The sequence below is a fragment of the Mesocricetus auratus genome, unplaced genomic scaffold, assembly GCF_017639785.1.
Source record: "Mesocricetus auratus isolate SY011 unplaced genomic scaffold, BCM_Maur_2.0 Super-Scaffold_100051, whole genome shotgun sequence".
NCBI classification, from domain to species: Eukaryota; Metazoa; Chordata; class Mammalia; order Rodentia; family Cricetidae; genus Mesocricetus; species Mesocricetus auratus.
This window is the reverse complement of record NW_024429228.1, coordinates 1,060,455-1,084,065: the sequence shown is the minus strand read 5'-3', so window position 1 is coordinate 1,084,065 and position 23,611 is coordinate 1,060,455. Positions and strand designations below refer to the sequence as shown.

General features: G+C 36.8%; 2 protein-coding genes across 6 annotated transcripts in view; one reads left to right on the top strand and one right to left on the bottom strand.

Annotated features, from left to right (window-relative positions):
- Nucleotides 1–23,611, top strand: part of Abcb1 (ATP binding cassette subfamily B member 1) — a 145,258-nt gene that overhangs the window by 9,374 nt on the left and 112,273 nt on the right. The window lies entirely within an intron of this gene.
- Nucleotides 1–23,611, bottom strand: part of Rundc3b (RUN domain containing 3B) — a 144,196-nt gene that overhangs the window by 105,499 nt on the left and 15,086 nt on the right. For all 3 annotated transcript variants that reach the window (XM_040735829.1, XM_040735828.1, XM_040735830.1), the window contains exons 2-3: nucleotides 21,234–21,349; nucleotides 2,134–2,267 (exon numbers count right to left, since the gene is read on the bottom strand). In XM_040735829.1, coding sequence (XP_040591763.1) covers nucleotides 2,134–2,267; nucleotides 21,234–21,349 — 250 coding nt within the window. The remainder of the gene's footprint in view (nucleotides 1–2,133; nucleotides 2,268–21,233; nucleotides 21,350–23,611) is intronic.

Genomic DNA, 23,611 nt, shown 5'->3' with positions numbered 1-23,611 from the left:
GCTGTGGTTTCTACATGTACATGCACAAATGTGCACATCGTACATTTGCATGTACTATCCACCACTTGAACACAGAAACACACACAACCACCTTCATTAAATGATAATTTTAGAAAATTAGATGCAATGTGGAATATGTAACTAAAACAATGGACTTTTAATACTGTATTACATTAAAGACATATGCTTATCTTAAACTGAATTATTCACTCATGAATGGTTTTTGTGAATTGATCAATTAGAAATATAAGTCTATCAAGTGTAAATTCTACTAAGCAGCTTAAAATTACATTGCTGATAACATATTATCAGAAAAGCCTTTATCAAGCTTAAAGTACTGAATGCAAGCTTCCCACAAATTTAATTTTTGCTTAAAAGTTTGGCAAATAGCAACAAATATTGTCAGTTGTTTCACTACGTATATTCTTTAGGAAAAAGGTTGTTTCTTTCAAGAAAATGTCTGCCAAATGCTTAAATCTGAAAAAAAAATTAATGTTTTCTGTGTGCATATGTTCATGTGTACATGTGTAAGGTGTGCACACATGTGTGTGCGTGTGTGTTCATGAGCACATAATGTGTGAGTGCTCGAGGAAGTCAAAGGATGAGCTTGAGTTTTACTCCTCAAAAGCTGTGCTCACTCATCTTTGAGGTAAAGCCTCTCACTGGGCTGACCAGTGAATCCCAAGAGATCCCAAACCCTCAGAGCAGAGATCCCAGGCACACGTTGCCACACCTGCCTTTCATGAAGACTGCAGAGACCAAATGCAGGTCCGTATGGGTGCATGGTAAGCACTTATGACAGGTCTCTCTCTCCAGCTCCCAAAGTACATTTTGTAAGTTTCTTCACAAAAAGTGCCTGGGTCAGCTCACAATACAGACAATTACAGTATCTTTATTGAAGTAACCATAGCATTTCAATATGCTACAGAAATATTTTCTGATATAGCTAACTATAAAATCGAGGATAGCAGGAACTCAGAATGTCTCCCAAGATGACCTCAAAGCCTCAATTCTCCCTTTTGCCTCAGCCTCCCTAGGGCTGAGATTATAGGCATGCATAATCATGCCCAGTCATATTACACATTGCCATACCTGTCAGTATTCAGCATCTGTACTGGCCTGCCCTTGGGGTTCTGACAGGATACACCCTCAGATGCAGCCACTAAGAGCACCACCTGTGCACATTCACTATGTTCCCTTTTAAAAGGGCCCTGCCTGCCTCCCATCTTTCTCCCCCCCTTCTCTGTCTCTCCTTTCTCCCCCCTGTCCCCCATGCCCCTCTCTTCTCTTCAGCTGCTCCTGTCCCAAGAGGCCGGTCTACCCCTCCCCTCCCTCCTTTTCCCACTCCCTTCCCCCTAATAAAACTCCCCATGTGAGCTCTTACTTTTTAAAATTACAATACCAAATTGAACAGTCAATACATAGTCAAAGCTTAAACTGAATAACCAATACTTACTATGTCATTAGCAGACATTCTGAAGTAAAACTGGCTTTTTTTTAATACCAACTGTATGGTAGGAAAGTACTCAATGGCTACATGTGTCGTTTGATGCCACCTCCTTCATTTGTGCAAGTCTGGTCACCATTGTTTGTGCATAAGTAGTGTAGATGTTAACACCGTGTAAAGAAAGGGAAAATGGTATGTTTATTTGGAGATTACAGACCCTCAAAGATGGGCCTTTGAAGACCCTACTGCTGATTCCTCAGGAATGTGTGTGTGGTGCAGGCTTTCCAAGACAGGGTCTCTCTGTACAACCATGGTTGTCCTGTACTTCACTCTATAGACCAGGCTAGCCTGGAACTCAGAGGTTGCCCACCTCTGCCACCCAAGTACCGAGATTACAGGCATGCACTAACATACCCAACTTGGACAGGATATACTTTGAAATGTTTTCTTAAAGGGAAACTTGTAGTGAGTGGGGTCATAGTTATTCAAGACATAACAGTGAAGAGTATTATCAAATAAGTACATACAATTACATAAAAATAAGACCTCTAAAGGGTGTTAACTTGGGTTAACATGCAAATTCCAATATTCCAATGCAGAAAAGAAACTTTTTCAATACAGAGTTCAAATATTTTCTGTCCAGGTACAATATCTGCTAATCAGATAAGACAGACTTAACATCTTACCTTAGCTCTGGAGGAACTGACGTTTTCCATATTTTCAATGCTGCAGATACAGTTTTGAGAAACTTTCCGACAAGCCACCCTGATGTAGTCCCAGAAGCTACGAGGACTTTCATAACCAAACCAGGTTACTTGACCTTCAGGAGATAATTGCAACACAGAATAAATAAAACTAGTCCAGAAAATTCAAAAGAATGAACAGTAAAATTCTGAACAATAAATGATACTACAGCATACGAGAGAGGAAAGGATGTTCTTCGAGGTATCGAAAATCTTAAATACAGTCCCATTCTATATTTACTTTTGAATATTGAATTAGTAATTCTGAATTGCAGTTATTCACATGAAAAGAAACTGGACACTAAAAATATCTCATTGTCTAAGGTTTTCACTGGCACACAGAAGTTTCCTGTGCTTCCTGGACACCGGGTAAGCATTCATTTATGTGTGACTAGTTGGATTCTAAACACTTTTCTACTTTGAAAAACAGAAAAAAGTCACAACACATCTTTTGTTCCTCCTTCTAAGGTTATATTTCAACTCACAAGACAGTTGGTGACTGACCATATAAGCAAATAAAATCAATTAACACTCCTCATTCACTGAGGAATCATACTCTCCTACACCTACAGAATTTTCCTCTAATACTCACTCATTTGTTATCATCTAGTCACCAAGTCTCCAACCTGTGAAAAACCCAATTATATACTATACTCATTTTTATGATACTTTTATTTTTTATTTGTCATTTAATCATGCCCCTTTATTTTCCCTTTTGTTGTAAATAGAATTTTTTTCTCACAAGCTATATTTTGATTAGCTTTCCCTCCCTTTGTCTCTTATTAGAAAAAAAACAGGCTTCTAAAGAATAATAATAAAATATAATATAATAAAACAAAAACCAACACATTGGTCTAGGACTAAACAAGCAATCAAGCAAAATGAAAAGAGCCCCAAAGAAGGCACAAGAATCAAAGACCTACTCGTTCACACACTCAGGAATCCCATAAAATCACTAAACTGGAAGCCACAAAACATACAGAGCACGGGTGCAGGCCCCTGCAGGCCCTGCACAGGCTTGCCTGAGTCTCTCCAGTTCCTGTGAGCTTGCTCATGTTGACTTAGACAGCCTTGCTTTCTCTGGTGTCCTCCACCCTCTGGCTCTTACAAACCTTCTTTTCCTGAAAGGTTCCTCACGCCCTGAGGGGAGCAATCTGATGAGACATCCCATTTAGGGCTGAGTGTTCCAATAGTGTCTGGCTGTGGGTCTCTGTGTCTGTTCTCACCTGCTGCAGAAGGAAGCTTCTCTGATGGTGGAAGCTTCTCTGATGGTGGCTGAGCAAGGCACTCATCTACCCAACCTCATCTTTTGCATTTACATTTGGGTAATTACATGCTTGTGCCTGAAAAGACATTCTACTTGGTGTATCTTATGACTCAAGAGTATCACGTATATGTGAGCCTCTTTATGTAGTATAGTGTGTCTATTTCTAATTTTAATTAAAATATATTAGTTCTTCCCTTTCCTTTCCTTCAACCTTTCCCATGCCCCCACTCCTCAATTGATATCTTCTTATTTTATTATTATTCTTACATACATACATATATAAATGCATAAATATAAAATACAATCCATTGAGTCTGTTTAGTGTTGGTTGTGTGTATATGATTACAAATCCATAGTATTTTTAGGTGGAACATAAGAAACATCTTCATACTTTTTTCTTTTTTTATTTAAATTTTTTCCATTTTTCATACCAACCCTATTCTCTCTCCCTCCCCTTTTCCCCCTTCCCTTCCCCCTTGCCCCCCATCTACTCCTCAGAGGGATAAGGCCTCCTGTGGGGAGTCAACCAAGTCTGGCATACCTAGCTGAAGCAGGAGCGAGTCCCTCCCCCATATCAAGGCTGAGCAAGGTAACCCACCCGGGATAGGTTCTGGTCCCACTGCCAGGCTCCCCCTACAAAACAGGTCAAGCCACATAACTGTCACCCCTGTTCAAGGGCTTAGTTTGGTCCCATATTGGTTCCCCATCTGTCAGCTCACAGTTCAGGAGCTCCCACTAGCTGGGGTCGGCTGCCCCTGTGGGTTTCCCCACCATGCTCTTGACACCCCTTGTTCATGATCCCTCCTCTATCTCTTCAGCTGAAATCCAGAAGCTCAGCCCGGTGCTTGGTTGTGGGTCACTTCATCTGTTCCTATCAGCTACTGGGTGTAGGTTCTATGATGACAATTAGGGTAGTCACTACTCTGATGAAAGGGGAAAGCCCGTTCAGACACACTCTCCACTATTGCTAGGAGTCTTAGCTGGGGTCATCCTGTGGATTCCTGGCAATGTCCCTAACACCAGGTTTCTCCCTAACCCCATAAGAGCTCCCTCTATCAAGATATCTCTTTCATTGGTCTGTCCCTCCTTCCCTCCCCCAATTCGGCCTTCTCAATCCCTCATGTTCCCATCTCCCATCCCCTTCCTTCTACAGCCCCACCTGTTTATCCAGATCTTAACTACTTTCCCTTCCTGGGGCCCTCCATGTGTCCCTTTTTATATAGCTTCTCTTGGACATCTTCATACTTTGGTTACCTGGAAAGCTTACTCTTTCCCACAAAGTTGTTTAATCTTACTATAGAAACATTTGCTTTTACACTTTACATATCTGCTTCTTTATTTGGAATTAGGTATTTATCTGAGCTCTTCCCTTCCCTAGTAATTATTTCTTTACAGGAGTTTTGTTATAAATTGCTACTTGAAGTCCAATATCTAAGATATTTGAGTAACTCCTAACCATGGTTACCAAATTGGATGGTTTTAAAAATAAACTCATTTCCAACCTTTTTGAATACCAAATAACCAAGATCCTTGAGGAGTACTCAGGAAAAATTAACTAGCAGAAATTCTAAAACTTGTAACTCAATATCCATGACATTTACAATGTCTTTTCCCTTTCTGTAATAAGCCATGTGTGATTTTTAGAGTTAGTCCAACTATCAACACACCATGTCTGACTCACTTCTTTATGCTTCGGGCACTCAGAACTAGGGCCTCAGAACATTAGGCAAGTGTTCTACCTGTGCTTATTCTATACAAGTTCATTCTTATTATATGTAAACAAAAGGAAAAAGCATCTATCAAGTTTTATTCAAATGGTTATATAACTCAATCTCTTTATAATCCAATCTTATTACTAATAAATATGCAGGTTATTAATCATCATCCCCTTTGTCTCTCTTAAGTATCTTTTTTCCTTCATCTGCTCCCTATATTTGAGTTTTAAAAGCTCCTGTATGATCTGTCTTTTAGGAACTTTTCGTTAGCCATTTAAAGCACGATATACAAGGAAGTAGAGAAGGTTAGAAGGCTTTTGAGACAGGTGGATCTTAATGAGATTGCTTTCTAGCTATGTGAGCAAATATTTTAACTTCCCTCTGTCTGAGCTGCTTCTGTAAATTGAGAGTGATACTAATACCTACCTGATAGGACTGAGGGTCACACCAGCACATCCTATATATGCCACGAGTAACACAGAACCTATTTCACATTAAGCTACATAGGTGTTAATATCACCATTGTTATACTGTTACCATACACAGATAAAAAGGGAAGTAAGTTCTTGTACCAAAAGCAAAATAGAAATGGGATGCAAATTTGAGTCTTTTTTTATTACTTCCTTAGAATCCACAGAAGTTTTAAATAAATCTTTTTTTTAATATCAACCTTTCTAAACTTCCTCAAAATGTTTCTGACCTCAGCCAGTTTTCTTTGCCTCCAGGTATTTGAGATCATCATGTTAATTCAAAAGGCACAGGTGTCAAATTTCTCTCAAATGCAGATAATATACATTGCAGAGGGAAAGAAGCACAAGCATCCTCTTTGCTCTTCAATCTCCCTAACAAGGACGCATGGGAAACAGAAGTGAGAGAAGTAGGCAGACAAAGGCAGTACTGTACTCAACTGCCTGCAGATGGGTAACCACTGGGAAAGATGGCATGCAGATGTCTGTACTGGAGTTGAATTTCCTTTGTAAGGAAACAGTCAATTTGCATAGGGCAGAATTTGCTCTTCAATGACACAGTTATGAACCTTCTTTTTTCACACAGCTGAGGGAAATAATAAAACAATCTGCAAACTTTAAAGAGCAGAGGAAGGGAGAGCTCCATTTGAGAAGAGAAACAAAGGCAGAAGACCCAGAATTATAATTGCATTTAGCAGCAAAGTGAGCACTAAGGTCTACAGATTACTACAACGAATATGCTGCAGGAGCTTCAATTGCTTACCTAAGAAACGAAGATTTCTTGTACAATAAACTGAGAACTAATTCATGCAGTGGCATGTTATCGTGATGCAAAGGGCCTTAACTAAAGCAGTGCATCTTTATAAAAGTTTCAACTCAGCAAAGGTGTGCCTACCTTCTTTCCCAAACCAGCTGCATGCAACATTTCCAGAGGAAGGCTCTTGGTTTCAGACAAGACACTCCATACAGAAACATCAACTTTAAGAGAAGGTAAATTCCAGCTAGGGGGTGGTAGTGTGCACCTTTGATTCCAGCACTCAGGAGACAGAGGCAGGTGGTTCTCTGTGAGTTCAAGGCCAGCCTGGTCTACAAAGTCATACCAGGACAGCCAAGAAACCCTGTCTCAAAAAAACAAGAGAAGATAAATTCCTTGCTAGAGTCTCAAGCAAAGTTATTAAATAAGCTATCTACACACCCTCAACTTTATCTAGATGATTTCTGAAGCTACAAAAATAAATTTAACTATAAGAAATGTGTCCAATTGGTTCATTCATATATTCTTTAAATATTAAAGATCAATTAACTTTTTTTATTTTGTGATCAATTATCTCTTAATGAAAGTCTGGAACTAGTATTCATGAGGTTAGCACTCACATAATAACCAATCCCATGATCTTTTCATTGTCTTTAAAAATGACCAGACTAATCTGTATGCTGAAAAAATTTATTCTAAAGATAGACTCTGTCATTAACAAAGTTGTCTTTTTAAAGTTCTTAATGAGCATGTGTGTATCTGCTTTCAATTATAAGCATAAACATACCAGAGGCCCCATAGACTAACATACACGTTCAGGGGGTCTGGGTCCGTCCTACGCTGGTTTCCCAGCTATCAGTCTAAGGTCCATGGGCTCCCCCTTGTTCAGGTCATCTTTTTCTGTGGGTTTCTCTAGCCTGGTCTTGAACCCTTTGCTCATCACTCCTCCCTCTCTGCAACTGGATTCCAGAAGTTCAGTTCAGTGTTTAGCCGTGGGTGTCTGCTTCTGCTTCCATCAGCCACTGGATGAAGGCTCTAGGATGGCATATAAGGTAGTCAACAACCTCCTTATAGGGAGAGTTCACTATTGCTTAGATTCTTAGTTGGGGTCATTCTTGTAGACCTCTGAACATTTCCCTAGTGCCAGATTTCTCTTTAAACCTATAATGACTCCCTCTATTATGGTATGTCTTTTCTTGCTCTCCTCTATTCTTCCCCTGACTCAATCTTCCTAATCCCTGGTGTCCTCCTTTTCTCTCCTCTTCTCCCCTTCTCTTTCTCCTAACTCCCGCTCCCTTCCCTCTATACTCCCACTTTGCTCATGAGATATTGTCCCTTTCTACTCTTCTGGGGGACCATGCTGACCAAACAAGTGAAAGACCTGCATAACAAGAACTTTGAGTCTTTAAATAAAGAAATTTAAAGAAGATACAGAAAATGGAAAGCTCTCCCATGTTTTTGGATAGGTAGTATCAACATAGTAAACATGGATATCTTGCCGAAAGCAATCTACAGACTCAATGCAATCCCCATTAAAATACCAGCACAATTCTTCACAGACCTTGAAAGAACAATATTTAACTTTATATGGGAAAACAAGAGACCCAGGATAGCCAAAATAACCCTGTACAATAAAGGAACTTCCAGAGGCCTCACCATCTCTGGCGTCAAACTCTATTATAGAACAATAGTCCTGAAAACAGCTTGGTATTGGCACAAAACTAGACAGGTAGACCAATGGAATCAAATTAAAAACCCTGATATGGATCCAAACACCTATGAACACCTGATTTTTGACAAAGCTAAAATTATACTACGGAAAAAAGAAAGCATTTTCAACAAATGGTGCTGGCATGACTGGATGTTGGCATGTAGAAGACTGCAGATAGATCCATGTCTATCGCCACACACAAAACTTAAATCCAAATGGATGAAGGACCTCAACATAAATCAAGCCATATTGAACCTCTTAGAAGAGAAAGTGGCAGGTACCCTTGAACAAACTGGCACAGGAGACCGCTTCCTGAACTTAACACCAATAGCACAGACACTGAGATTGACAATTTATAAATGGGACCTCCTGAACCTGAGAGGCTTGTGTAAGGCAAAGGACACAGCCAGAAAGACAAAACAGCAGCCCACAGAATGGGAAAAGATATTCACCAACCCCACATCTGATAGAGGGCTGATTTCCAAAACGTACAAAGAACTCAAGAAGCTATGCTCTTTCCAATAACCTTTGGTGTTAGTTGTTCTTCCACATATTTCCTCCTTTACCCTGCTCTGCCATCTCCCTCCTTACTTAATCCTCTGCTTCTAGTTCTCCTTTATAGCTCTGTAGCCTTATATTCTGTTTCCCCTTCCTCTGGAGATCTCTCCTTCCCCAGGTACCTCACCTTTCCTCACCTCTGTGGTTATTCAGATTCTAGCACACATATGGAAAGCTTAGAACCTAGTATTCACATACAAGAAGAAACACAGTATTTTGGGTACGGGTTAGCTCAATCAGGTTTATTTTTTCTAGATCCATTCATTTACCTGAGAAATAATTTCATTTTTTTCAACTGCTCAATAATATCCCATTGTATAAACATACCCCATTTTCTTTTTTTGTTTTGTTTTTCGAGACAGGGTTTCTCTGTATTATTTTGGAGCCTGTCCTAGAACGCGCTCTGTAGACCAGGCTGGTCTTGAACTCACAGAGATCAGCCTGCCTCTGCCTCTGCCTCTTGACTGCTGGGATTAAAGGCATGCACCACCAACGCCCGGCTAACATACCCCATTTTCATTATCTATTCATTAGTTGATGGACATTTAGGTTGTTTCCAATTTTTGGTTATTATAATTAATGTAGAAATGAACTTGGATTAGTAAATTATATCTATAAAAGGGGACAGTGTCCCTTGGGAATATGCCAAAGAGTGGAATAGTTTATCTTGAGGAAGATCAATTTCCCAGCTTCCTGAGGTGTCACCACACTGATTTCCATAATGACTGTACAGGTTTGCATTCCTACCAGCAATGATTAAGTGTTCCCAATACCCACATCTCCTCCAGCATATGCTGTCATTTGTTTTATCTTGAAAATTCTGACTGATATAAGATAAGATCTCAAAGTTGTTTTAATTTGCATTTTCCCAGTGACTAAGGATGTTGAATGTTTCTTTTTTAAGTGTTTCTCAGCCATTTGTGTTTCATCTTTTGAGAACTCTGCTTAGTTCTGTAATTCATCTTTAAATTGGTTAATCTGTTTTCTTGATGTTCAGGTTTTTTAGCTATTTATATATGTTAGATACTAGCCATACAGCAGATATATAATTGGTAATGGTCTTTTCATACTCTGTAGGCTGTTACTTTGCTCCATGATGGTGTTCTTTGACATATAAATGTTTTCAGCATCATGAAGTGCCATTTATTGATGCTGGCCTTAGTGCCTATGCTATCATTGTCATGTTCAGGAAGTCCTCTCCTGTTTTAATGAGTTCAAGCCTATTCCCCACTTTTTCTTTTATAAGATTCAGAGTATCTGGTTTTATGTCAATGATTTTGTAATTTGGAGTTTTGTTCACTGTGTTAAATATAGATATAGTTGTATTCCTCTACATGCAACAAGCCAGTTTGACCAGCACCATTTGTTGGTGATACTGTGTATTTTTGGCTTATCAAAAATGAGGTGTCTGTAAGTTGTGCAGACTTACATCTGGATCTTCAATTCAATCCCACTGGTTAACATATCTGCTTGTGTGCCAGTACTATGTTTTTCCCATTGTACATGTTGAAATCAGGGAGATCATTCCACCTTCTGGTACCTTCTATGATTTCTTTCTTCAGTGTCTTAAAGGTTTTACCATTCAAGTCTTTTAATTACTTGGTTAAAGTTATTTGAAGATTTTGCTGTTGTTGCTATTGTGAATGGTAATATTTCCCTGATTTCTTTTTCAGTATATACAAATATATATGAGAACTACTTATTTTTATGTTATCTTTGTATCTTGTTACTTTTTTGAAAGTGTTTATCAACTTTTAGACGTTTCCTGGTAAATATATATATAATAAAATAACATGTTATCTATAGATTGTTATGAAGAGAAGTGTTTGTAGACCCAACAATTTAAAAATTGTGAATACCTAAATCATGCAAATGTTCTTGAATTTTTAAATAAAAATTTCTTTACAACAAATAAGTATATGATTTTAATAAAGTAGAAATTAGAATACATAAACAATGACAACTGGGTAAATAAATATATAATACTCAGCTATTAATGGCTAGAAATTAGTAATACTTTCCTTAAAATTAAAGTATTTTAATTCATGAATAAGAGTATGATCAAAACAATTCTAAATTATATCCAATATAACTGAACATACAGTCATTTTAGTTTTATGCAAAGTATCAATAAAACTGTGAAGAGAAATTCAGCAATTTAAAGTATAGTATATATGGAAACATAACAGACACTACAAACTCTAACTATTCCATCATGGTACAAAAAAATCAGGTAACAGATTACAGTGAGAACTTATCACTAAGTCCTCTGGTAGAGTGCCTTGCTGTGATTTCTATTTTTAAGAGAAATAGATAACAATAATTTACCAATAATTCAAGATAAGCACCTCACTAAGATTAGAAAACCAGAAAAATAGAGAATTCAGATTAGGATACCCTCCAAACATGAACAGTCTCCTGCAGTTTACAATCCTTTCTATTTTACAAAATAAGAAATATTTATTATAAGAGGAAATATTAGAGCAATAAAGTAACCAAAACTGTTACTAAGTTTATATAATAAAATTTACAAGCTAATAAATATGACCTTTTGATGATTATTAAACTGAAATTACTTTATGCAAGTAATTTACAGGTTAAGCTGGAAATTTCCAATTCCTTTGGTCAAAACTCAAAAGGCTATAAATAAATAAACATAAACATGAAGTACTACTATTAGAGACCATGAGTTAATGATAAATTCTCCCAGTTTTTGCTTTTCATCACCCTCAGCCCACAATGCAGTATTGTTAGTACTACAACAATCACATGATTCAAACAAAAGCAAGTCCTTAAATGCAGGGGCTCTGTTTTAGAATTTTAGACTTTCAATTCTATATAAATATTTATTCTCCATGAAATAAAAAGTTAAATATTAATAGTAACAATGAAATGAGATATCAGAAAATGCCCATCACATACATTATTGTTGATAAAAACCTTTTGATAACTAATTTGATGACATACAAAACGCAAATTTTATAAACACTGTTTTCAATAACCACAATTCATTAGCTATTGTTATTAGGAAATAACTTTGAAGAAATTAAAGTACTACATAAAAATACATTTCACTGACACACAGTATGTCTGTGGAAAGGAAAATCTTAAAAGAGCACAAAATAAATATTATATACTTGTCAAAATAAAATAAAATGGAAATAATACTCACAAGAATATAAAACATGCAGAACCAAGAACTTGTACATGGATGCATCTAACAGCATAATTTATAATTAACAAAAATACATAAACAGTGAGAATATCCATTAACTAATGAATGATACATAAAAGGGAGTATATCCAAATAATGGACCATCATTCAGTCATAAAAATGAGTGTAGTACTGATCTACAATAACATGGTTTGAAAACAACTGTGCTAAGTCAAAGAAATTATACACAAAACCTTTAAATTCAAAAGGTCACATTTTATGAAATGTCCAGAATAAATAAATACATTTTCATAGACAGTATTTTAAAGGTTGGCAGGGAATGGATGAAGGTGGAAAAAGATAATTAATGGGGAGGAGCTGTTTTTAGGGCTGATAAAAATGTTCTGGAGGTAGGTATCAGTGGCAGTTGCATAACGGCAAGTATGCTAAAATCCAATAAAAAATACACTTTAGTCAAAACAGCATATTTTATGTCATGAATTATGGTGATAAATATGCAACACTGTAATTTGTAATTATGTTTAGTGATCTGGACATTTCATACTATTACAACATATTTGAATGATGTACCTGTTTTATGAAAGGGGGGGAGGCAAAGCAGAGATGGTACCGCCAAAAATGAAGGTATATACAGAAAAAGGTTAAGAATCAGGATAAGCTTTTGTCCTCCCCCCCTTACTTTTCCATCTTCTACTTTTAAAGGAAATTCAGGCAGTCTATATGACAGAGTCTATTCAAAAGGCTTTAGAAAAACAAGAAATGACAGGGGTTATACACTAAAGAATAAAGAAAGCATTAAAACACTGAAAACAATATGTGTAAAGCAGAGAAATCTGGTGACTTTTTCCTAGTGACTAACTTTTTTATCTATATTCGGCTTAAAGACAAGTTTCTATTCTTTGAATCTACAGTTAAACAACTAAACCTTAAATTTACTAAGACACATTAACAGTTATTTTATTTTCTGTAAGATTTAAGACAGTAAATCAAATTTTCCATAGAACACAAAACCCTATGCTTCAGAAATTATTTTTTTACTTAAAAATCTGCTGAGACTTTCTTAAATTTCCAAGCGTTTAACTTAAAAGGGCATTTCTCAGAGTGACCTTGTCCATTGTCTGAACACCAAATTCTGGCAAATGGTGCAGTTTCTTATCTCTGGTATCATGTTTTGGCCTGAGTCTATAGGCTCTTATTGGATGACTTGTGTTCATGTTACCACAGAAACAATTCAAGTCTCATTTTGTGTGCAAATCAGGAATCAAAAGTTGGAAAGCCTTCAGAAATGAACAAAGAAAACTCAAAAGCCAAATGGACAGGTTTATCTTTACCTATTGTTTCTAAGAGTGTTTATACTCACTTCAAAAGATGGCCTCATAGGGAGGTGACTATTTACCATCTAAGTCAGGAAGCACTTTGAGGTTGAAGCCAAAGTTTAGGTATCAGAACAGTTCAGCTGAATTACAGAAATTATGCAGTGTCAAATCATAAGAGTTTTAGCTCTTTCTAAGTGTCTGAATCCAAATGGTATTGGGGGTGGGGTAGAAATTATTGTTTCTGCATTAAATATTCAATTTACAAATTTTCACTGAATATCCACCACCTCAACGTAACAGATACTTGGAATGTATCGAGTGAAATAAAGTTATCGGTCCTGAAAAAGGACAATAAATAATAATGAGTAAATTATTCAATATATTAGATAGACTTAAAAATAACGCAGAGGATAAAAAAAGATGTCAGGAGTGTAGGGGGATTGTAAGAGACAGAAAGAAGATTCGTACTTTGAAATATTGTGAATGGAGTAGACCTCACTGAGTAGTTTTCAAGTAATTTGTGGAGCTGACCATTTGTAGACTAAAGGCCCCTACACAGGGAAAGCCAGGCAATCTCATTCTGTGACAGAATGTGCCTGGTATGGTCAGAAAGGCAAAGGGGCTAAGACCAGTGTGGTAGCTTAAGGACAAAGAAAAGATTAGCTGTACACAGTGCAACCAAGGGAATGTTATGGATCAATGAAAATCCTCAATTGAATGTGAGTCATTAAGTCCAATATTTGTAAGATTAATGAGCAGATTAATTCAGAAGATATGAAATGTCACATCTTAGTTTTTTCCTTTAATATGTGGTATGCTAGCACTATTTTGTAGCTCTTTAGAATGCTGCAGAACCTTTTCCACTTAACTATATTCTATAACCTTTTAATAAATTTAATCATCATATCACCCAGTTGAACTTTATGAGACTGTTTCTGACCACTTTGTTATTTTTCTTTATCTTACTTACTAACTCATTAATGACCAAAGTTACAAGTGGCATTAAAATTTTAATTTACATTTTCTTTAAGCTACTGTTAAGCCTCTTTCCAATTTGAAACTTTTCCCAAACCAAGCAGAGATTACTAACTACATTACATCACAATTAGTAATACTTTTAGAATGACATGACTCAGACACACACCATTGCTAAATCATTTTCTTTATACCCTTTAAATCCAGGTGTCAAGAAATAGCATGCCTTTTTAATCTTTGTAACCCAAATCCTTCCTGAATGGGTTGCTGAAAAACCAGAATGAATGGTGTGGTGGTCTGAAAGAAAATGGAACCAAATGGAGTGGCACTATTAGGAGGTGTGGCTTTGTTGGAGTAGGTGTGGCTTGTTAGAGGAAGTGTGTCACTGTGGGGGTGGGCTTTGAAGGTCTCCTTTGCTCAACCTACACTCAGTGTGATACACAGTTCATTTCCTGTTGCCTGTTGATCAAGATTAGAACTCTCAGCTCCTTCTCCTGCAACATGTCTGCCTGAATGCCCACCATGTCTCAAGATGATGATAATGAACTAAATCTCTGAAACTGTAAGCCACTCCAATTAAATGCTTTCCCTTTTAAGAGTTGCCACGGTCAGGTCTCTTCACAGCAATAAAAATCCTAACTAAGACGGATGGGCTGCTGAATAACCAGAATAAATGGGATAAAAAGAATAGTTCATGAATGTGTGTACAACAATGTAAGAGGACTTTAAAATGGAAAGAAAAACCAGAAAGTACATGCAAAGTAACAAAGTTAAGGCATCTGCCCCAGAGAAAGAATAGAGACGTCAGGTTATGACTCATTTCTAAATAGATGAAACAAGTAACATCTAGCCAAGAAAAACATGAAGAGAACAGTAAATGGATGGTCCCTGGGATTTATTCTACTGCGCTCTGTGACGAATTATATAGCCTTCTAAAGAAACTGAGGGTCAAGGAATTAAATTCCAAGTATTATAATGAAAACTCAGGACCATCCCTTGAGGGAATTATAAACTTGTTTTTTAATAAATTCATTGTTACTAGACATTTGTATCAAATTTGGTAAACACAGAAGATGCATACTATAAACAAAAGACACATGCCAATTCCATCACCCAAAAACCCTCCAGCATGTTGATGCTATGTAAACCACCTGCCAACCTGTACCCACTGCTCTAGACTTAAACAGTAGTGTAGCCTTTTCCAAAATGTCATATGAATGGAAAATACACTATCTAAATTTTCATTATTTTGCTTTACATATGTATCATAATTCATTTGATATTCATACATGTTGTAAATAGAAATATATTTTCTTTCTATTACTGAGTTTTTTCATTGTATATCATAGCTATTTATCATGTTGGCGATATCTGAGTTGCTTCTAGTTTTGGACAAATATAAATAAAGCTGCTCTAATATATTTTACGTAAAAATAGGTTTTCTGTCTCTTGAGTAAAGGCCCAGGATTTCTGGGAAATAAAAGCATATTTATCCTTATAAAACATTCACAAGTTTTCTTTAAAAGGCTGTATAGTATTTTATGCCCTCAACAATGCACTCCAGCTTCTCTCCATGTACTCTCAAAATTTGCTAAGTGTGCAGAGGAAGCTTGCCATGGTTGTGTTAGGTAGAAGGTAGAGAATGCAGCTGGGAGAGGGAATCCTTAGAGTTGGCTTAAGTTCTGTTCCCTGTTTGTGGACCCTGGGAGTCCATCATAAAACTCAGACTCAAGTCTTCCATGTAAAATGTCAGTTTTTCAACATCAGAAAATGTCTTAACCAACAGACAGTTGTAAGATCAGTCCTGAGACCTTCAATAGTCTCAGAAGGAGTTAGACATGAGCTACCAACAAAACACAGATCTATCTCAGTAGCTGTGCTTTCCAACAGTCAGAATGTTCCTATGTGGTTCAACATTCTTGGGACTACAAACAGGTGTTCGCTCTACACCAAAACCCTAAAGTGCCAGGGCATTTCCCCACACATGCCCTCCTGAAGTCGGTGGCCCCGAAAGACCTCAGATTCAGTATTTCCTTTAAATTGTGGTTTCAGAACCCTCGTTGTGTACTTTTCAAGAGGACCCAAAAGAATGTCTTAAATGGAGAGATAGTCTATCACCACCCCATAGATATGTCATTCACTTTAATAATATTCATGAAAACCTTATTAGAATCTACAATTCTGAACATAGTGAACTGTTAACCACTGTCACAGCCCATTCCTTCTTTGTAGTACTCATTTTCCTAAACAGATTTCTGCTGAAAGACTGTACGTCCTGAGCCAACCTCAGAACAAAGGTTTGTTTTTGAAACAGGTCCTCTCTACACAGCCTTGGCTGTCTAGAACTCACTCTGTAGACCAAAACGGCCTCAGAGATCCACTTGTCTCTGCCTCCTGAGTGCTGGGATTAAAGGCGTGTGCCCCATGTCCTCAGACCAAGTTTATTTCTCTAATAATAGTTTCAACAGCATCTTTTTCACATAGTTACAGGCTGCTTACATAGCTGGTGTGTGTGTGTGTGTGTGTGTGTGTGTGTGTGTGTGTGCGTGTGTGTGTGTGTGTGTGTGCGTGTGTGTATTGTCTGCTCAACTCACGTATTTTTAATTGAGCTTTTCATTTGGTCATTTTGACACTTTCATGCACAATTTTATTTACTGGTTTATATAAATGGTTTACTTTTGCTTATTTCCATTTCATAAATTTAAATTTTGTTGTAGTCATTGTGTATGTACTGGCGACTATTAGGTTTCTGGGTACTCTGAATATAAACCCTTCTTCAAATACCTAGTTTGTTCATGTTTCCCTGCTCTGTGATTTGCCTCACTGTTTTAACTTGGCTGTTTCAGAGACAAAAGGGCTTTCTTGGGGTTATGTGGTTGCTGTTGTTACTGTTATAAAGTACAATATATTTTCTCACTTGTTTTGCTCACAGGTTGTAATTCTGTTATACTGGACATTATAAATATGCTAATTTGAGTTTTAAACTTTTTTCACTTTACATTATTTGAGATAGATGGTAGACAGATGATAGATGGGTGGATGGATGGGTGTGTGTGTGTGTGTGTGTGTGTGTGTGTGTGTGTGTGTGTGTGTGTGTGTGCATATATGTGTATTTGAAAAAGATAGTGCTAGCTATGGATCTACACTCCTTTTTTGCTGTGTAGCCCTAGCTGACCTGGAACTCACTCTACAGACCAGGCCGACCTGCAACTCAGAGATCTGCCTGCTTCTGTCTCCCAAGTGCTGGGATTAAAAGTGTGCATCACCACACTGATCGTTAAATTCTTTTTAAATTTTCCTCATGAATATTCATTGTTCTAGCATTATCTGTTAATTTCTCAACTGAATGGCCTGCACATGCATAAACAAAAAACAAAAATCAAGATTTTTAATGGGTTAATTTATGAATTCTTATTCCATTCATTTGATCTGTGTGTAAGATTTTTGTTTGTTTGTTTGGTTTTGGTTTTATGAGACAGGGTTTCTCTGTATTGTTTTGGAGGCTGTCGGTCCAGCCCGGCCTCGAACTCACAGAGATCTGCCTGCCTTTGCCTCCCGAGTGCTGGGATTAAAGGCGTGCGCCACCACCGCCCAGCTCTGTGTGTAAGATTTTATTGGCTCACTGAATGCTACTGTCATGATACTAAATTCTGAAATCAGATAGACTGAATCTCCAGTTTTGATTTTCCCATAAAACACCAACTGACTTATTCTAATTACTTTGCCTAGTCATATAAACCTTAGAATCACTTTGTCTACAAAAACAAAACAAAACAAAAACCATTTACCAAACTGGGATTAAACTGAATCTATAGATCAAAAGGAAAAGAACTGATATATAGCTTTCTGAACTATAATGAAGAATTATCCATCGAAAAAGTTAGTATGTTAGGGCTGTATAAGCCATTGTGAATTGCTACTGATGGCCTTGAAGAAGTCCTTTTTTTTTTTTACACAACTACTCTGAAAACTTTTTTTTAACTCAGTGATTGTTGAATTTTGTCAACAATGAATCTTTTCATAACATCCTGAGTTTTCATTTTTCAGAATTTTATAAGTACTAAATACATTTAAATAAAAATGAAATTTTCAACCATGAAACATTTTTTTATTCTAGAGTGTGATTTGTTCAATATTTGATTAAGGATTCTAGTATCTATGACCATGAAGAATTTATGTACATTAAAGGTTTTTAGTATTCTTAAGTTATGTGCATATATTCATATGCTCATGAGAGTGGGTGCTCACAAAGTCCAGTGGGTGTCGGGTAACCTGCAGTGTTTGTCTTTATGTGACTTAATTGTTTTACTTAGTAGTTAGGTTCACCAATGCTGCTGCTAGTGACAGGATTTCCTATTTCTTTAAAGTTGAATGGTATTCTGTTAAATACAAAGAATACAATTTTGATCCATTTTTCTGTAGGAGGACACTTAAGTTGATTCTATACCTTGACAGCATGCACAATGCTGCAAATAACATGAGCAAAAAGTTACCTCCTTGGCATATTTATCCTATTGCTTTGGATATATACCCAACAATGGGATTACTGCATCATAAATTGTATTAATTGTTTCAAGATACTCACAGTGTGTTCAATAATGGCTACACTAACCTACATTCTCAGGAATGGAGTGAGCATATTTCTTTTTCTATAAGGCATATTTATCCTATTGCTTTTGGATATATACCAACAATGGACTACTGCATCATGAATTGTATTAATTGTTTCCAGATACTCACAGTATGTTCAATAACGGCTATACTAACCTACATTCTCAGGAATGGAGTGAGCATATTTCTTTTTCTATACACATTTGCCAATTATGGTTACTGACAATATTGTGAAATATTTCAGTGTATTTTTAATTTGCATTTCCCTGATAATCTGTGACATTGAACACTTTTTTTCACATATTTACTAGCTATTTGTATCTTCTTTGGATAAAATGTATATTCAGGTTTAATGATTCATTATTCAGTGCTAGGAATCCAAGGGTTCAGAACACACTAGGTAAGGACACTAACACTTTTTAAAAACAGTTATTTTCTGAGTTCTTTGAGTCTGATATATATTATAGATATTAATTTATCAGATATATAAAGTGTAAATATTTCTCCCTTTTGTAGGTTATTTCTTAATTCTGCAGTTTCTTTCATTTCCTACGCAGAAGCTTTTTAATATTCTATAATCTCACATGTGAATTTTTGCTTTTGGAATCATATCTCAAGTATCACCACCTAGGTCAATGTCATAAAGGTTTTCCCTGTGTTTTCTTCTGGTAGCTTTCAAGTCTTATGTTTAAATAGTAAACACACTTCAGTTTATTTGTGCACAGGATGTGAGGCCATGCATTTGCTTCTTCTACATGCAGATATTCTGTTGAGCCAATACCATTCACTGAAGAGATTGTCCTTTTCCAACCATGTAACTCTGGTAACTGTCAAAAATGAAACCAACTTTTTCATTAGTTTGTCTGTGGTATTCCCACTAATCCTCAGCCCAGGGTCACATTATGTAGACCAATCTGGCCCAGAGCTGGCAATGCTGCCTTAGCCTTCTGAGTGCTGGACTTATGAGTTGTGCCACTATTCCAAGCTGTAATATATTTTGGTTCAGAGATCTCCAGTTTTGTTCCTGTTGATCAAGACAGTTTTAGATATTTAGGGGTTTAAGTAGTTGTATACAGACTTTAGGATTTTTCTGTATCTGTGAAAAATATCATTGTACAGAACAGTGGGTCTCAACCTTCTTAATGCTGTGACATTTTAATAAAGTTCCTCATGGTGTGATGACTCCAATCATAAAATTATTTTTGTTTACACTTCATAACCATAATTTGGCTACTGTTACAAATCATAATATAAATACATAATATACAGGATATCTGATATGAGACCTCTGTGAAAGGGTCATTTAACCAAAATGAGGTCATGTGCGACCCACAGACTGAGAACTACTGGTATAGAATTTTCCTAGAATCTGTAGAGGTTAAGGTAGTATAGGTTATTAATTTTTAATACTCTAATCTATAAACATAGGATACAGCTTCCATTTACAATAATGTGCCATGGAACAAGGTTTTAGTCAACCATGAACCACTCAGTTTATTGATCAAGCCAGACTCTCAACTCACAAAGTTCAGTCTCGCTTGATCAATAAACTGAGTGCCAGAACAGCAGGACTACATAGAAAGTTCCTGTCTCAAATTAAAAAATAAAGAAAGACTACTGAGCACATTTATCATTAGACTACAACAGGATGTGCTGGCAGTTAAGCTTTGAATGTAAGACTTTGCGAGAGTAGCTTTATTTAAAAAATAAAGAAAGACTACTGAGCACATTTATCATTAGACTACAACAGGATGTGCTGGCAGTTAAGCTTTGAATGTAAGACTTTGCGAGAGTAGCTTTATTTAAAAAATAAAGAAAGACTACTGAGCACATTTATCATTAGACTACAACAGGATGTGCTGGCAGTTAAGCTTTGAATGTAAGACTTTGCGAGAGTAGCTTTGTTCTTGTATATGGCAATGGATATACTCAAGCTTAAGTTTCTTTAGACCTAGCCATTTTACCTTACGTATATGAATGTTTTTGCTGCCATGCACGTATCTGCACCACACTCATGCCTGTTGGAACGCCTGGAATCAGAGATATGAATATTTTTAAGTCGCCATAGGAGTGCTGGGAAGCAAACCCAGGTCCTCAGTGAGAACAACAAGTGCTCTTAATTGCAGAGAACTCTCTGTCCCCACACTTTTGTTTTGAGATAGGGTCACACTATGCAGCCCTGCTTGGCCTGGAACTCCCTGTATAGACAAGGCTGACTTTAAACTCACAGAAATCCATAAGCATTTGAGATTAAAGACACATGACACCACAGCCATACTCAACATTATTAATGTATTCTAGAAATGAGCATTAAATATTAAAAACAGATTCTTTTCGAATAACATAAACCAAAAGATCAGATATTAAGAAGTCGGATTTATGGCTTTTTTTAAGTGTAGCATGATAGCTACCTAAACCAAAACAGATCATAATATTTCTAAAAGTTTATCTTCTAATTTTCTAGGAAGGATAAATAATGTATCAATGCTGTTACCTTTTAGCCGGTGACTTAGAATTTGTTCCAGAACAGCTGCAAAATTATTAAATTCAGGAGAAGAATCATCAATTGTTTCAAAGCAAGAACGGTCAATCAGGGTCTTCACAGAAAATCTATGAAAAAAAAAAAAAGATGATTGTTTGTTTTAGAGAAAGTAAATCTATTCACTTAGGTATGAAAAAAATGAGAAGGTATTTGGAAAAGAATCCTGAAAATTGTGTTTATCCAATGTGCTCTGTAAGTTGAAAAATTTTACAGAAAATAGGCTTCCACGTGCCTGTTACTGCTGAAGTCTGAATGCTGGTGTTCTCCAAGATCCTACACTGCTAGTGAGGACCAGAACACCAGCATCGACAGCCTAGGTCTCCAATAAGTAAGAAGGCTCTTCTTTTTCTTTTTCTTTTTCTTTCTTTTTTTTTTTTTTTTTTTTTTGGTTTTTACGAGACAGGGTTTCTCTGTATTGTTTCGGAGGCTATTGGTCCAGCCTGGCCTCGAACGCACAAAGATCCGCCTGCCTCTGCCTCCCGAGTGCTGGGATTAAAGGCGTGCGCCACCACCGCCCGGCTAAGAAGGCTCTTCTACTAGTATATTTGTAAAAGAGGCCCAAGAGAGCTTGACTACCTCTTCTGTTACGAAATGACAAAAAAGGAACCAAACAGGAGAACAGACCCTATAGAACACCAAGTCTCCTGGCACCTGGACAGTGATGTCTCCAAAGCTGTGAACAATAAATTGTTTTATTTTTTAAAAATTACTCAGTGTGAGGGCAGTCTGTCAGGGCATGCTGAATGGGCTAAGATACAACCTTTTGCTTAAAGTAAGACTTTGGGGTAGTTTTCTGTCCTTACATTACAGCTATTGGAATCAGAATCAAAATATGATACAATTAAAATTTAGTAATTCTTAATACTATAAAAACTTCTGAGTCAGGAGGTGGTGACATATGCCTTTAATCCCAGCACTCAGGAGGCAGAGGCAGGCAGATCTCTGTGAGTTTGAGGCCAGCCTGGTCTACAAAAGTGAGTTCCAGGACAGCCAGGGCTGTTACACAGAGAAACCCAGTCTCCAAAACAAAAAACAAAATGCTGACTTATATAAATATTAGACATAAATAAAGTATATCTAAATAATTATTCTGCTTTTACTTTCAGTATAGTAGTCGATAATTACATTAAATATTTTTTCATTACAACCATTTAATTATTAACTTGTGTTTGTGTATCTGTGTGTATACATGTTCACACAGGTAACACAGAGGATGACTTGAATGAGTCTGTTTTCTCATTCTACCATGTGGGTGCTGGGAATTAAACTCAGGTTGTTACACTTAGAAGTCAGTGCCTATATCCATCCACTAAAGCCATCTCATGGGCCTAAGTATTTAAGACTTCATTATAAAACAGACAATGTTAGATGATTTTGTCTAACTGTCGATGAACAGAGATATTCTGAGCAGTTTTGAAGAGTAGGCTAGGCTATAGTATCTTTATTATAAAGCAGACAATGTTACGTGATTTTGTCTGTCGATGAACAGAGATATTCTGAGCAGTTTTGAAGAGTAGGCTAGGCTATATAGTATCTTCATTATAAAACAGACAATGTTAGGTGATTTTGTCTAACTGTCGATGAACAGAGATACTCTGAGCAGTTTTGAAGAGTAGGCTAGGCTATAGTATCTTTATTGTTTAGGTGTATGTACTGGTTTGAATGAGATATCCCCTAGCTTCAGGTATGTGAATAACTGGTCTCCAGTTGGTAGAGTTGTTTGAAAATTTTAGGAAGCATATCCTTGTTGGAGGAAATATGCTACTGGAGGTGGCCTTTGAGAATTTGAAAACACACAAATTCAAGTTAGCTCTCTGAGCTTCCTGCATTTTGCAGTTTCTTCGCTTCCAGCTCTGCTGCCAGGCCTCCACTCTGCCATTATGGACTCAACCCTATGGAACCATAGGCCCCAATAAACTCTTCTTTTATAAGCTACCTCGGTCACGGTGTCTTAACATAACAATAGAAAAGTAACTCAGGCAAATGAATTTTTAATTTACAATGACCATGAATTTGAAAAATAACAAGGAGTGTTGTGTGGGAGGGTTTGGAGAGAGGAAGAGGAAGGGGAAATGATGTAACTATATTATAATCTTAAAGAGTAAATTAACAGAAAATTCCATTTACATTTTCATGTTTAAAAAATTAAACAAAGTTCTTAACAAAAGTAGTCCTCAGCATAGTGATAGAAAGCTGCAAAAATGATTGTATAACTTGACACATGATAGAGTCATTTTGGAAGAGGGAGCCTCAATTGAGAAAATGCTAATCAGACTGGCCTGTGGGCAAAGCCTGTGAAGTCTTCACTTAGTCAGTGATTGATGTGAGGG